Source organism: Chaetodon auriga, chromosome 5, assembly GCF_051107435.1.
Source record: "Chaetodon auriga isolate fChaAug3 chromosome 5, fChaAug3.hap1, whole genome shotgun sequence".
Lineage (NCBI taxonomy): Eukaryota > Metazoa > Chordata > Actinopteri > Chaetodontiformes > Chaetodontidae > Chaetodon > Chaetodon auriga.
In genome coordinates this window covers 3,779,860-3,795,984 of record NC_135078.1, presented here as the reverse complement: position 1 = coordinate 3,795,984, position 16,125 = coordinate 3,779,860, and the positions used below count along the sequence as shown (strand labels likewise).

At 41.0% G+C, this 16,125-nt stretch overlaps 1 protein-coding gene across 1 annotated transcript in view; it reads right to left on the bottom strand.

Annotated features, from left to right (window-relative positions):
• Positions 1-4,769, bottom strand: part of abca2 (ATP-binding cassette, sub-family A (ABC1), member 2) — a 106,285-nt gene extending 101,516 nt beyond the window's left edge. The window contains exon 1 of the mRNA XM_076731723.1: positions 4,375-4,769. Coding sequence (XP_076587838.1) covers positions 4,375-4,440 — 66 coding nt within the window. The 5' untranslated portion in view covers positions 4,441-4,769. The remainder of the gene's footprint in view (positions 1-4,374) is intronic.
• Between the last annotated feature and the right edge of the window lie 11,356 nt (positions 4,770-16,125).

Here is a 16,125-nt window from a genome sequence, read left to right as displayed (position 1 = left end):
TGCTGAGCTTTTAGAGTAGGGGGCTGAACAACATGGGTGGGTAACATGGATGAAGGAGAAAACAATGTTGAACATGTGCTGCAAATTTTTGGAAAGTTAACAAATGCATGGTCATTCAACTTTGTTAAAGACACGCAAGGTTCAAATTCTAACAGCATGTATAGTAAACAGTTAAAAACTTCTTTTCTCTTCAGAAATGTGGATGAAAGAATCACTCAATGGGAGAGTGCATGGAGTGACAGAAGCTCGTGGAACAGAAGCCTTCAGCTCTTTCTCTACTGGCCACACTGAGTGGCAACTGACCTCTGGGAAGTGCAGTGAAGAATAACTGCAAAAAATGAGCCATGTACAGGCAGGGTTCAGCAGGTCAGCACTCCAAAGCACAGGTGAGAATGGTGCTTAATGGTGTGTCTGATATCGCTGTGCTGATACCGCTACAATATCATAAATAATGTTGCTGGAGGACCACCATTGCAAAAAAACCCTGACAAAGTTGGCATAGGTAGCAGGTCAGGGCAGATGAATTGGTCACGCACAGAACTCCTAACAGTCTCACAGTTGTTTTCGTGAAAAAGCTCTGATAAACCCAATGTACACTACCTGTGCAGCAGCAAACAGCATAAGGACAGTTAGAGACTTGGTAGCATTTAACATCTAAAGAGTCAGATATCTGTCTGAAGAGCTGGTGGAGACCAAACCAGAGCTAAAAAATGGACTTTCACCCATCAGGTGGACACAAAGAAAAGACTACTGAATGCTTACTGTATGCTGCTCTGTGTCTGCTGGGTTTCCAGCTCGGCCTGCTGCCCCCATTGTTATTGCCAAATAATCAATTACTGCAGCTTCAAACTTTGTTTGAGGCAACTAAAGCAACTTTAGTCGTATCCAACCATCCACCTTGATTTCATAAGAGGGTTTTTGGAACAGCTTTCGCCTTTGTGTCTGATAAAGGACAGTCATTACTTACATGAATGCAAGAGGTCGCTTAACAGGAACACAAGCAGTTTTGAGTGTTTGAACAAATGACCAGTGCTGTAAATTTTCCTAAGAGAGCAGTCTGAAATTGGTTTTTAATACACGCACCTTACTGTTAACAATGACTGACCACAGATTGTTTGTTTTGTTTGATATTATGAAGTTCATCATAGCATTGTTGATTTTTTTAGGGGCCCGTCCTCCAGTATACTGCATGTCCTCAGTAAGTTCTGGTTCAGTTACTGTATAACATGTCAAAGTCAATTTGCTCATCACAGGGAGTACTGTTTATCTCCTGAAAACAACTGACCCATCACTAAACCCCACCTCCAAACAGCAACCATCCAATCGCAACTCAGTAACTGTTGCTAGGCACCGGCAGGCCTGTCAAGCTTTGTATTTCTCTATGTTGATGTGGTGTGCATGAGGCCGTAAGAAGAGCGAGACTCCTTATGTCAGGAGTTTGGAGCATGACGTCTTTTTTGTAGTCTTTCAAAAACCTAAAATATAGAAGCAAACGTGAGGAACGGATTAAACTTTGTCTTTTTCTGCTCAGTTGTAAGAGCAGATGTTAGCATGTCTGACGAACCAGCTTACATCTTACAGTATTCGATTCAATTCACTTCAGTTTTATTTATATAGCACCAAACCACAACAGAAGTTGTCTCGGGACACTTCCTCTATAGAGCTGGTACAGACCAAACTCTTTATCTACAGACACCAATAATTCCCTCATGAACAAGCATTTGGAGACAGTGCCGAGGAAAGAATGATGTCCAAAGGCAATGGGCGTGCTATTAGCTTTCTACATTATTTTGTGGGGTGAGAGGTTGCATTATGAAAATGCTGTTTGTGGAAATGTCAGTGTGTGAGCCAAGATGCAATTATGTCAGAATTTAGAGAAATGATAGCGGCTCAGTCCTGCTCTTTGCTTGTTTTGGGCGTATTCACACTACATTTACATTAACCAAACTCATGGCTGATTCCTCATATCCTCAAACCCTTCTCTCTTGAAAAAGAGAAGCACAATGTTTGAAAATACAAAAACGTAACCACAGCATTGTTGTCCAAATGTGTTTTTCTTTCACAGTAAGCATCCAAACAACTCAAGGGTTTTGTTAGAACTGACAACATTTTAATGACCCTCCATTTTCTTCTTTTTGCATTTTATTAGTAATACTGTACGACTATCTCTAGTTCTGCACTGAAATACACAAACAAATGCTGTTCCCCTGAATGGCTATGCCAGGGACATGTAGCTTTAGCCTCAGTCTTTTAGCATTTTATCATGTATGCAGCCATCAAGTACATATCTAAGACCCTTTACCATGGTTCTCATTTTACACTGTGTCACATGGAAAAGTCAGCTGGAGACGGACTTCTCAGACCGAGTTTAACCATTAGCATTAGCTCCATTAGCTAGCTACACTTATATTATCTGCTAGTGAGAGTCATTGTTTTACCCAACAAAGCCAAAAATGGTCAGTGAGAAATGGGAAGCCTGCTTTTGTTTACTTCTGTGATGAACTGAAGACCAAGTGGTTCAAAAATTACTGCAACCTTTTATGGTGAATCTGCCACCGTTGTCACTGTATGTGCAATGTGAGAATGGAAAGTTTTACAGGCGTAGCAAGAGTAACTAGGGAGGGTGGGGCTTACAGAAGGGTCAACAGGTTGTTTGCTGATGACATCATGTCAGTTTTTTGTTGTGGCGCGAATTGCAGATGGAGGGCCAGAAGTGATTTTCTGCACAGGAAGCACTATAACACACAGTCAAAATGTGTTTTGCATCGTTTAAGGTTGCTCAGATCGATCAAACCAAGAAACCACAAAAAAATTGCTTGTTAACCATCTGAGCAGAGTCTGATAACGGTGGAAATGGTGTAACATTAACTATTGTTTTAAATCTATGATCTATGATAGATAGCAGTGGAGGTAGAAGTAATAGCACCGGACAATAAAAGCTATGCACCCTTGAAAAAACCAAACAACAGTCATCCCGGAGCACTTTGGTACCGAGGTCTTGGACCCAACTGTTAACAACGTTTGTCTGTTTTCATTTGGTTTCTAGAGTAGAACGATGTCTGAATGAGCAGGTTGTTCTTATATCTGCAGCCTCAACAACAGCAAATCTTTCAGTTCAGCCGCTCCTCTTCATAACGTAAGGGTCACATCCAACATATGTTCTGATTTTATGTTGACCTTTCTCTCATAATTTCATCTAAACTAGCCCAGTAAGAACTTTCCTTTCATCGGCATCGTGCAGACCTTCTCACCACTAACCACCTGTTATTATGAGTCCAAAGCTTCCATCGCATGAAGACTATTCTACCATCTCCATGACAACTAAGCAAATTCATCTGCTGAGGAAGGTCTGAACGGAGCTGAAAGCACTGCGAAAATCTAGTACGCTCATCTACTGTGTGGATTTAAAAAGTTACAGGCATTTACTAGACAGGCGCAGCACAATGACTAGACACTCAAGTTGCTTTATGGGAAATGTAGGACCCAGTGTTTTTTGATCCTGACACGTATTAGGGACTAAAAGTTAGGGTCTCCACTGCTTCTTACTCTGCATTTTCTGAAATATCTGTCTCTTACAAGCCTCCAACATTATGGAAGCACTATAGCGAATTATGAGAGGACCCCACAAGCACATTTCCAATACTGTCACATGATCATGCATTCTAAAAACTATCCGACAGTAACCTAAATCCTACCCTCACAACTCAAGTGGCATCGACAGAAAACAGTCTGTATAGGATTTCTAGTTCTGTAAAAATGACAGACATACATCAGATATTCATATGCTCTCTGTGGAGCGTTTTTCATCAGGTGGTGCTCAGTTTAGTCTCAGTTTGACATTGGTATCAGTGACATTAACACGAATCATTTCATTTGATATCATTTCATGTTGTCATCATGTGATTGCATCAGTCAGGCCTCGTTTAGCATATTTTGCGTCTTATGCATATGACAGAATAAAAACTTGATGACTTCATGACAGCATATTCTGAGTGTATGTGCCATAGGCCTTTCCAAAAATGAGGTTTAACGTAAACTGGGATTACACAACTGTTGTTCATCCCAGAACAACAACCTGTTTGACAGTGTGGACACAGACAGAGAGCAGGTTCCAGCTTCCTGTACACCATCATCAGCCTCCTGATTAAGCTCACTGGCTGCGGTGTTATTGTACCGTCTGATGGGAACATTTGCAGACAGAGACGGATGCTGGTAGAATTGGCCCAAGTCTCAGTGTTAGCGGCCAATGGAGCAGAGGAGCAGCCTGAACCGACGCCCGTCTGCCTTCCAAAGGCACGAACGACCAAACACGACTGTTCTGCGCTTTTTTACATAATTTCACAGACTGTCATGTGAACAAATGCCTTGTCTTACCGGTCCCCTCCTCTTCAGAGAGATGTTCTTCCACAGCAGGAGATGGAGCTGGTGCAGGAATCCCATTTTGCCTCCCGCTTCTGCTTCAGTATGTCCTAAATTTACCAAATTAGCATACCGGCGGTGGCCTGTGACTGCATTTAAATAACCGGGGAATTTCTATCCGGTTCCCAGGCATCCCGTCCGAGCCTGTCACGGTGCTGAAATGTGTCGGCCTTGGCTGATATTGAAAAATAGTAAGCTTGTTTACTCAGTCTGTTGGGCCGAAGAATGCTTATTTGCCAGTGCCTGACGGCAAAAGTCGTTACAGGACTGTTTGTGTTCCGTCTGTCATCCTCCGTCTGTCGGTGGGGCACCGGCCAGCCTCTCCAGCGGAGTCAGTGAGTGCAATGATCTGAGCTGGAGCAGGAAACCGGAGGAGACAGCCTAGTGTGAAGCTGACCGCAGTAACACGTACACTTCCGGCCCTGCCTTTAAAAACAAAAGCCCTCCTAGTTTGCTTGGCGCACTTCATGCTTTACATTGCCATAAAGGAAGCTGTTCACTGGGTGATCAGGGCTATGACCGGGAGTCCAAGCCCCCCGATGCACCCCTTACCCCCCACAGAGGATTTTGACCTGACACTATAACTTCTCTGATTTTTTTCATACTATATTATTTATATTATTCATGTGTGATTATACTAAACTAATGGTTAAATTATATTTACTGTACATTTTATTTTCCGGCCCTCTCCATCCTGCCAGAGTTAAACTGTTGCAGAAATAAACAGCTAAATCCTGTCTTTATTTACTGGACTGAAAGTGGTCATTTTTACACAGCCATTGGTTTTTAATGTAAATTGCAAGGCTTTTAAAGTAGTTTGTAAACATGCAAAATGGACTGTAAATAGTGTATGCAGAGAAAGAAACCACAGTTTAGTCCACTCTAACTGCTGTTGTGCTGACTGTGGGAAGAGTTTTGAAAAGGTATTGGGAAATACCTGAAGGCAACTGCAAGAAGCTGTTAAGCCACAACAGAACAGTTAAGCCTAAACAGAAGAATATACTATATACATATTTCATACACATACTCTGAACTCAGTTCTTTGTTGCAGCTTTGAGATGTAATTATCACTCATTACTATGTGGCCAAAAGCATGTGGGAAGGCATGTCTTTACACAACGTGTTGCCAAATTAATGCTAGTCAACTTGTGTTTGGCCCTCTCCTGTTATCACATGACAAGGCCTCTGTGCACAAGCCAACTCCATAAAGAAGTGGAAGAGCTTAACTGACCTGCAAGAGCCATGATGTCAACCCCAGCCTACACCTGCAGAATGAACTAGAACTCTGAGCCAGACTTTATCACCCAACATCAGTGTTGGACTTCACTAATGCTCCTGTACCTGAATGGAAGCAAATCCCTGCAGCCAGGTTCCAACATGTGGTGGACAGACTGAAACCAGAAGAGTAAGTAGGGTTTTAAGGACAGAAACTAAATATATAAATAGATAAATAATTGAAGGGTTGTGTAGTCTGATAATCTAAAAATGTTTGGCGTAATGGAGGAGAGCAGCCTGAAGTAAGTTAAATTTAAGTTGGATAGTCATTTTGCTGGTAGTGTAGAATTGAGAACCAGTAAGGTAACCAGCTCACAAGCCACTGATGTGCAATATCAGCTATCATAAGATAAGATAAGATAAGATAAGATAAGATAAGATGAGATAAGATAAGACTTTATGGATCCCACACTAGGGAAATTCAGTTATTATAGCCAGCAAGTATTACGAAAAGCAAACACAGTGGCACAAAAGGGTCAAGATAAATAAAGTGCACAGGAAACAGAATAGAAAAACAACTATGTATGTGTACATTATGTACAAATTATCCCACTGCCATAAAAAGTACTATTACCAATATTCTTATGTGAAACTACTAACGTTGAATCACACTTGAGAAATACTTGGTCTATGTATATTCACAATATATACAGTTTATAAAAATACTGTTGCCAGCATGAATAATAAATAGTGTTATTGCACTGTCGAGAGAAATATGCAACTTAGAAATTGCACCAGATGAGATGGATATTTGAACATGTATTAGCATTGAAACAGTAGTGCAAAACGAAAGTGGGTTTATGATGTAGAATTGTGAAAGACAAAGACAGCTACATTGCATGATGCTGGAGTGAAACAGTCTGACAGCTGTTGATGAAGGACCTGCAGTAGCGTTCTTTCTTGCACACTGGATGCAGCAGTAAAGGGCAAACCAGGTCTGTGGATTTATTAGTGCTGTCAAAATTAATGTGTTCATTTTTAAATTAATTTGAAATACTTAACGTACTAAAAGATTAACACAATTAATGCATTACTGTCTTTCAGAGGCTGCAGCAGGCTGAGTTTTGAAGCTGGAGCATATGAAACTAAATGACCTGAGGCACCCATTAGTAACCATGCCGTGCTAGCTTGTCAGGAAGGGGCCTAAATTTTGGCAAGGGAAAATCTGAATATTTCCTTGCTCTCTTTATCATATTTCCATGGACTATGGTGGGTTGTTGAAAATGAATTGGTATTTTGAACATGGAACACATTTATCGTTTTTAATTAGAGCTGCACTGGGCGGTGCCATCTTGATTTGGGCAAAAGCAGTAGATTGAAGTTCTACCACCAATCAGGGCAGAGTCCATCCCCTGACTTTGGATGGAAGTTGACAAATTTACTTATTTCACTGCAGCAAGTTACACTAAGGATAAAAAAAAAAACAGTATAAGTAAGCAAATACAATTATTAATAAATAAATAAATGTATGTAGAAATGACTGAATAAATTTAATTTTACATTTAAATATCTAATGTATGGAATTTAATTTATGATTCATTTATGGTGACAATTAAGAATGAAATTACAAAAGTAGTTATTTAGTCTAGTATTTAAGCATTTTGTTATGTAACTATATCTTTATTTAGCTTTGAATTATATCATTATTTTTTAAGAGAGAGAGAGAGAGAAAGAGAGAGAGAGAGAGAGTGGAGAGTAGAGAGCAGCACATAAATGATCGTGGTTTGGAAAAAAACATGATCAACAAAGGGTGCATTTTACTCAAGACTGCTGGAGCTTGGCTCTGCTTGATCCTGCTCTGTCTGCTGTACTCGTCAGCAACTCATTTAGTCTAAACTCTGTGCTGTTCTTGTGGTCTTTGTTAACATTTTCTGATTGTAGACTGTTACTGTGGCGTCAGGAGACACCACTGCAGTTCCAGCCTTTTCTTTTTCTTTTTTTTTCTAAATTTCAACCAGTGGTAGTAATAACTTGTACCATGTCAGATAACTATCAGCTAGTCTATTCTTTTATTCTTGGAATATAGCCTACATTTTACATTTTGCTTTAAGTGTATGCAATGTGTCTCTGGCCTACATTGAGTCAATTAAATGTCATGAGAATTAGTATTACTATTCATGATTTAGGTATAAGGCTCATGTCATGGGAACACCTCAATAATACGTTTAAAACTGCTATCATATTGTCATATAATCTGCTGTTTCCTGGATTCCACTGGAGCCAATCCCAGCTGACACTGGTGAGAGGCAGGATACACCCTGGACAGGTCAGTAGAAGTAACCATGTGTTCAGTGTCTGTCACATGTGGACAGGAGGAGCCCTGCAACCCATAATGTGACTCACTCTCCTGATCCAAGGCCAGCTGAGTGTGGCAGACAGGCACAGCTAACACTAGGCAGTTAGCAAGTCAAGTCACTTGGCCTTCATCAGCTGTCAAAATTTTTGTTTTTAAGGACTTTTCTTCAAAGAGCTAAAGTAGAGTCATGTCTTTCTTGTAATGTCTCATTACTTTTTTCAGACTAAACTCTTTAACACATTTCCACCACTCAGTTTATTTGACTGATGTTTCCTTTAATAGACCCAATGAAACTCCACAGAAACACATTTTCAAATCTGATTTTGGGGTTTGTACCCAGCCAATTATAATTAACTGGTTTTAATTAATGATGGATCTGCTATTTCTGTGTAGCATATTTGTTGTGAATATAAATTTTAGAATAAAAGCTTCATATTTTGGGGATGCCTTTTTAACATCTGGCCAGGGACAACAGGTTAGCCATCAATGCAATCTGTTTTTTCTGTTGATCAATGAGGATTGTCCCTGTCAAATTAAGCAAATGAATTAAATAAAGAAAGAAAGAAAGAAAGAAAGAAAGAAAGAAAGAAAGAAAGAACATTTTCCTGCGGAAAAAACAAAAAAAAAACAAAAAACAACAACCTCCCTTAGTTGTTACTCTCTCTCTTGACCACTGCCTGGACATAAATATGCTTATCAAATGATTCTGTCCTAACAAGTAAGTCAATACTTTATTGAGCTTTGTCTCAATTCTTTATAACGTTTGTTGCATAGGCATTTAGTATGCAAACTCTTACAACAGAAATGTTTTGGCAAAACAGAATTATGATCTATCACAGAACATTGATGTAACTTTATCTTCCTCCAGTGTGAGTGTGTATCACTGCCCATGGTTAGGCTGGAGTGCAGATTGGCAATGCCGGCTGGGAGCTTTACTGCCTGGACCCCAGGATGAGTCTGTTGTTTATCGAATCCAGTTTTGAAGAAATCGTGCCCACTTACATGTGATGAAAGCCTCAACAGCTTCATTCCCATGGAAACTATACTCATGTGGATCACTCCTCCTCTGGAGCTGTAACGGGAAACATTTGAGTTCTAGCATAGAGATTCTATTATGTGTAGCTCTGCTTGTGTCTGTTCTTCTTTCAGTTGGTCTGTAAAGCAAACAACCTGTGGTAGTGCTCATACAGCAGATTATGAGCTGTAGTTTCCAGTAAACGTACAGACCTCTTGGGCCATCGCTTTCCCTCCTGCCTGGCATGCTGAGAGCCGGTCCAGAGCCTGTCTTTAGCTGCAATAGCTGAAGAGGTTGGTGTGTTTACCAAGGATAGTACAGCTCACAATCCATTGAATCAGCACCAGCACTGACCATGGCTTCATCTCAACTTTGGTTGGAAAAATGAATGACATGCCAGGGATCCAGAGGTCGCTCTGCCAGATGGACAGATGACCAGTGACAAGACTGTTGGAGGAGGGGACAATTCTCTCAACATATTCTTCATTTAATGGCCCTTCTGTGTGAAGTTTGCATGTTCTTCCCGTGCATGCGTGGGTTCTCTCCGGGCACTCCAGCTTCCTCCCAGAGACCAAAAACGTGCTCATTAGGTTGATTGGTGACTCTAAATTGTCCTTAGGTGTGAGTATGAGTGTGAATGGTTGTCTGTCTCTATATGTTGTCCTGCAATCGACTGGCGACCGGTTCAGGGTGTACCCCGCCTCTCGCCTATTGACAGCTGGGATAGGCTCCAGCCCCCCCGCAAGCCCAAAAGGGATAGTCAGGTATAGAAAATGAATGAATGAATGTTCTTCATTTAGTTTGGAGCTGGAAACATGTCTCTTGAGATGTGCACTGGACTCAGTGCCAGCTGTCCTACCTTGCTATACCATTGCCAAAGAGATCATTGGCCTATAGTGTTGGACAGCATTGGCAAACAGCTGGGTAAATTGCACTTGTACGTGTGTTGCACAATAGCGTAATTGAGTGTTTTAGGATTCTGAAACAGTGCACATGTTCTGTGTATCATGTCTGACTCAGTTTACCTTCATGCAGCTAGAGGGCACCAAAGCATTATCCATAGAAACTGTGGAGGTGTGCAGGATCTTATTTTTGGTGTTCACAGAAAAAATAAGATGTTAAGATGTTTACATCCAGCAGTGGTGGATGGTGCAGAGGCCAGAACCACCCCTGCTGAGGACGAGGAGCCTGCTCTGGAGGAGGACACCATGCCTATCAGAGAAAGAGCATCTGCTGTCATTACTCCTCCACCTGCTCCTCTGTGCTCCAGTGCTGGACCTCCTGCCCACACTGCCATCCACAATGGCTTGAACAGTTGTCTGTATAAAGCAGATGAACAACCAGCACACAGCCCAGAGACAGACTCTGCTGTGGTTTCTGCTGATGTGATCCCCAATGCTGAACCTCCTGCCATTACTGCTGCTAGCAGGTCTCAACAATCAATCAGGTTGGACCAGTGCAGCAGACATTAGCGGACATGTACAAATAGGAAGTGTAAGTTGCATTTATTGTATGTTACAGTACAGTAAAGGCTCGGTCTTCCTTAAAACGGACCTTGTAATTCATGTCATTGTCAGAGAGATATCAAAAGTCTGATTTCAAAACATTTATGCTACACATACACAAACAGCCAGATGTGAAATAACAGCCAAAACAACAGTGGAGTTTTCAAACAGATACCAATATTGATATTTGAGAGTATGTACAACAATGATAGATTGGCTGATATATATAGAATTATTTTTACATACATACAGAACTTCAAAAAAAAGGACACAATTCATTTTTTAGAGAATTGTGACCATGTCTACTGAGAATGACATTTTTGATTGCAAAAACACTCTCTGGAGGACAAACTATGTAACAGTTTTGTCTGTTACTACGTCCAGAGTCACTACATCCAGTCATTCAGTACACTGTTGATACTGTACAGCAGGCAACAGGATCCACTATCAAATAAAAAGAAATGATGAAATGAAAATGTATCTGTGGTGTCACTGTTAGAGGCAGTGGCAAATGTCCTTCACACTCATGGTCATTACGGCTTCAGCAGAAAAATCCATTTTAACATTCATCAATGATGCAGCCTGTGAAGGAATAGAAAGCTGTCTTCGTCCTCGCTGTCAGAACTTTTCAAACTCAATGCTGTTCCCTCTCACACCAGGTACCAGTTTTCACACCAGCACGCTGCTCACTCCATAAAGATGTGCTGTCATGTCTGGATGAAGGCATACAGAACATTAATGAAAGAGTCTAATGTGAAGAATGGCGACTGCCATCCCTTTAACAAACAAAGGAAGCCACTGATTCCATGCTTGGAATGGGCATTTCTTGATCTCAGTGAAATGACAAGTCAGAACATGGTTAGCTTAGCTTAGCATAAAGTCTGGAAGGAGGAGGAAACAGCTCACCTGATACCAACTGGGTGCAGTGACTGTGTGCGGCTTGTCATCACAGTGAGAATGTAAGATTTGGTACCATCACATTGGTACATAAGGAACCAGCTGCACAGATTTGCTGGGTGGATAGATACATGGTTGTTCACCAAGAACTAATCCCAGCACGTAACTCCCTCCCAGACCCGGAATAGTTGTATCAACATTAGACAAACTAGAAATGACATGTTTATCAGACAGTTCCCCCCTCTTCCAGTTTGTATGCTAAGGTAGGCTAACAAAGTTACATGACTTCTGCTCTGTACTTAACAGACAAGGTATCAACCCTCTCATCTTGCTCTCAGAAAGCAAATGAATAAGCCTCTTTTCCAAAATGTTGAACTGTTCCTTTAAATGCAGAAGTAGAATAACAGGGGAGGCAGCAGTAGTAGATGTCCTTGAAAATGTCTCAAGTATTTCAGAATATTTTATTCTTGATGATTAAAGTTACACAGGGTCGTATTTCTGAGTCAAAATTAAAGTATTCTACCAGCCAGATTCTAGTCATTTTGGTTCACGATAAGCTTTCGGTACAAATCCCCGTACCAATGTGTCACTTGGGAGAATACATCCATGACAGTTTATGATCAGCAGCTGAATTTAATGGGAGTGAAGTTTTTGAATTCATGCTCAAAAGCTCATTTATATATTCACTTATTTCCTCCAACTAACTTTGAGGTACTCCTGAGCCGTCCTGATGTGCTGCTCAAACATGGCCATGGACCCTTTGGAGTTTGAACACAAAGACAGAGGCTGAAAGACCACAGACAGGTCAGTGATTAAGACATTGTTCCAGAACAGGTTTCAAAAAGCCACATTTAAGACAACGTCAAGAACTGGATGACAGTAATAATGTAAAAAGCTATTGGTAGAAAAAACAAAAAACAAAAGTGCAGTTCTGTGTCTGTGTCTGTTGTATATGTGTATGCATCTCTGCATGCATCTTGCTACTCCCCTGTGGGGAAATACCACTCAGTATTGTGTTGGGGAGGATGCACTCCAGCTGTGATCATGCTCTACAGCAGACCAAAACAAAGTGCTCTACTGACCCATTTATCATTTCATTGCAAGTTACAAAAAATAAATAACTGAAAAACAAAATCTTAATAATAGACAGTCAAAAAACTATTAATATTATTATTAACAATAGTAAAGCACACAAATACAAACATTTTCTACTTATCTGTAACTAAGGTAGGTCATGGGAATGGAGTGGTCTTAACTGATGGTAGTCAAAGACACACATATGCACATCTGTCATTGTCACTGGAAAAGAGCTCCTGCAGCACTGTAATGCCCCTTAGTGGTACAATGTGGTCAGTGCAACATCACTCAAAACTTTGACTGTGTGTGTGTGTGTGTGTGTGTGTGTGTGTGTGTGTGTGTGTTTGTGTGTGTGTGTGTGTGTGTGTGTGTGTGTGTGTGTCTGCTGCCTGCAGACAGCAAGAAGGATTCATGAAAACACTTTCTCTGCATGCAACATACAGTGACTTCCCAACCCACCACACTAAGTACTGTTCTTGAAGGTGACAGAAACAATCATGCATCAGCATAGGCTGCATAGCTGCAGTTACCTGTGCTTGTGGCTGAAGAGTGGTGAGGGAGCTTGAGTGATTTGTCACAGCCTGTGAAGTACTGGAAAATCCAAATACACCAACCAGCATTTTTAAAAAGAGCTCATTATAGTATGAAAGGAAACTGTATCAAAATGTACTGGCATTAACAAACCATTACCACCTTAAAGGAATGGTTCAACATTTGGAGAAACATGGTTAGTGAGAGATGAGAGTATTAGTTAAACTCTCATGTCGGTGTGTACAGACCTGAGCAAGTACGTCCAGCAGCAACTACAGTATATGAACATGAAGGAAGCTGAACTTCCAAATATGCTTCATCGACTGGTTAATTACAGAAGAGACTACGCCCAAAACCTGATGTAATTTTAATGGTTTGTTGATGCCAATCTTCATGAATGTATTTGGATTTTCCAGTACTTCACAGGCTGTGATGAAGTCAAAGTTTTGAGTGATGTTGCACTGACCACATTGTACCACTAAGGGGCATTACAGTGCAACCTACCAGTGTTTGTATCTGTGCAGGTGTGTGTGCTTTCTGCTGCAGGAGCTCTTTTCCAGTGACAATGACAGATGTGCATATGTGTGACCACCAGCAGTTTAGACCACTGCATTCCCACGACCGACCTGAAACTGCATCCGCAGTTACAGAAAAGTAGAAATATGTTTGTATTTGTGTGCTTTACTATTGTTAATAGTAATTGTACAGTTTTTTTTTGACTGTCTTTTATTGAGATTTATTTATTTATTTTTTGTAACTTGCAATAAAATGATAAATGGGTCAGTAGAGCACTTTGTTTTGGTCTGCTTTAAAGCATGATCACAGCTGGAGTGCATCCTCCCCAGTATGGTACTGTGAGTCGTATGTCACTGCAGTGGAGTAACAAGATGCATGCAGAGACACATACACATATACAATAGTATTTATGCAGACACATGCATGGCATGCATACAACATAACTAAGTGAAAGAAATACAAATATGAATTAATTGTAGTTTTGCCCTTTTTTCTACCAATAGCTTTTTACATTATTACTGTCATCCAGTTCTTGACGTTATCTTAAATGTGGCTTTTTGAAACCTGTTCTGGAACAATGTCTTAATCACTGAGCTGTCTGTGGTCTTTCAGCCTCTGTCTTTGTGTTCAAACTCCAAAGGGTCCATGGCCGTGTTTGAGCAGCACATCAGGACGGCTCAGGAGTACCTCAAAGTTAGTTGGAGGAAATAAGTGAATATATAAATGAGCTTTTGAGCATGAATTGAAAAACTTCACTCCCATTAAATTCAGCTGCTGATCATAAACTGTCATGGATGTATTCTCCCAAGTGACACATTGTTTATGTTTTGATCAGTTCCTCATTTTAAAGTTAATTAAAACATAGTGATCACACAGTAATTATCCTCACTGTAGTACTACAGAAGAAGATGGCTCTATTTCATCATGTTTCTGTTTGTCATTTATGATACGTGAGATGCAGTTACAATCTGGACTAGTAAATTTCATAATCAGGTTTCTCTTGGATAGCTCTTTGTGACACCAGAGAAGATGAATAAACACATGTCAGGTTCGGTAAATGCTGCTTATTGTGCTGTCAGTCAGAATAACTGGAATCTGGCTGGTAGAATAATTTACCTTTAATTAGAAATATGACCCTGTGCAGCTTTAATGGTGATTAAATCATCATTAAAAGATACTGAAATACACTTTTTGCTTTTGCTGGTCAGTTCCGTGCCACATATCCCATAATGCCTTGAAAGTGAATGGGGTGAACTTTGCGTCAGGTCATGCTTCATTCACTGGGTCTGTAACATGATATCAGAATGAAATTGACCTGAATCCTTTGCAAAGTTTGATGTGACTGAACTTTGACATGCAAAATTGTGAGACTCTCCAATGTCCAGCCAGTCTGAGACAAGGGATGGGTTTGAGCTTTCACTGAGCAAATACTGCTCCTTTACTTTCTCATTTTAAAAATGTACAGCAAAATAATGCAAACAGCAGAAAAGAGGGGATGCTGATGGTCTGTAGTGAGTACAAAGACAGTGACAGAGCTTAATCACAGTAAAATGTTGGATAAAATGCTATATAACTGATGTGAGTTGTGATGTCGTGAGTTTCATAATCCATCCATCCATGCATCCATTTTCTGCTCCTTATCTGCAGCCTTGTTATGGTGGCAGCAGGCTAAGCAAGGTAGTCCTGAGGTGTTCCTAAACCAGATGAGATACATAATCTCTTCAGCATGTTTTGGGTTTTCCACCAGTTGGATAAACTAAGAAAATCTCCAAACGAAGGCACTCAGGAGGCATCCTGATTAGAAGCCTGAAACACCTCAACTGGTTCTTTTTGACGCAAAGGAGCAGCTCTACTCTGAGCACCCTCCAGATGTCTGAGCTCCTTACACTATCTTTAAGGGTGAGCATAGCCCTTGTAGGGTCTCCCAAGGCAAACTTGTTTCAGGGGAGAGGTCAGATTAAGAGCAATGAATCAGCAGAGAAAGAGCTTCAGTACCTTACCTGCAACAAGGGCCCAGGGCCCCCTTGTGGAGCAAGACCAGGATGGAAGCTCAAGGATGAGTGCCTGAAATCAAGCCTTGATCTGGGGCCCAGTTGGGCACAGTCTGAAAGAACAACACTGGGTCACTGCAGTGTGGGTGCATCCACAGGGATAAGCACTGGGTTCCGGTTCGTTGTCAGCTGGATGGCAGGCAAAGGTTGGGACCTAAGTGTGCTGACCTCTGGCATCGCGGACTGGTTCTAGGAAGTTTACAACCCTACCCACATTACTTTCTGCCTCAGCCCCACCTTATTAAAGACATAAAATATTTCAATGTCTGAATTGTTATGTGTTACTGTCAAACCCTGTGATTGCCACAGATATATCCTAAACCCAACGCAAAACTAGCATCACAGAACTGACTGTATGGAGGAAGACACTCAGGGCCTGGTTTATGTCTATCTTTGCTTTTTACTACGCAGTGGTGTTGTTTTAAACGTGGGTGTCTGTGATCATAAGCAGCACCTGAAGGCACCACGCAGGGAGCGCAGCGTGTTGACGTCACAGACTTACGCGCCTGTGCTACAGCTCAGCAGAGGAGAGCATAATCATCC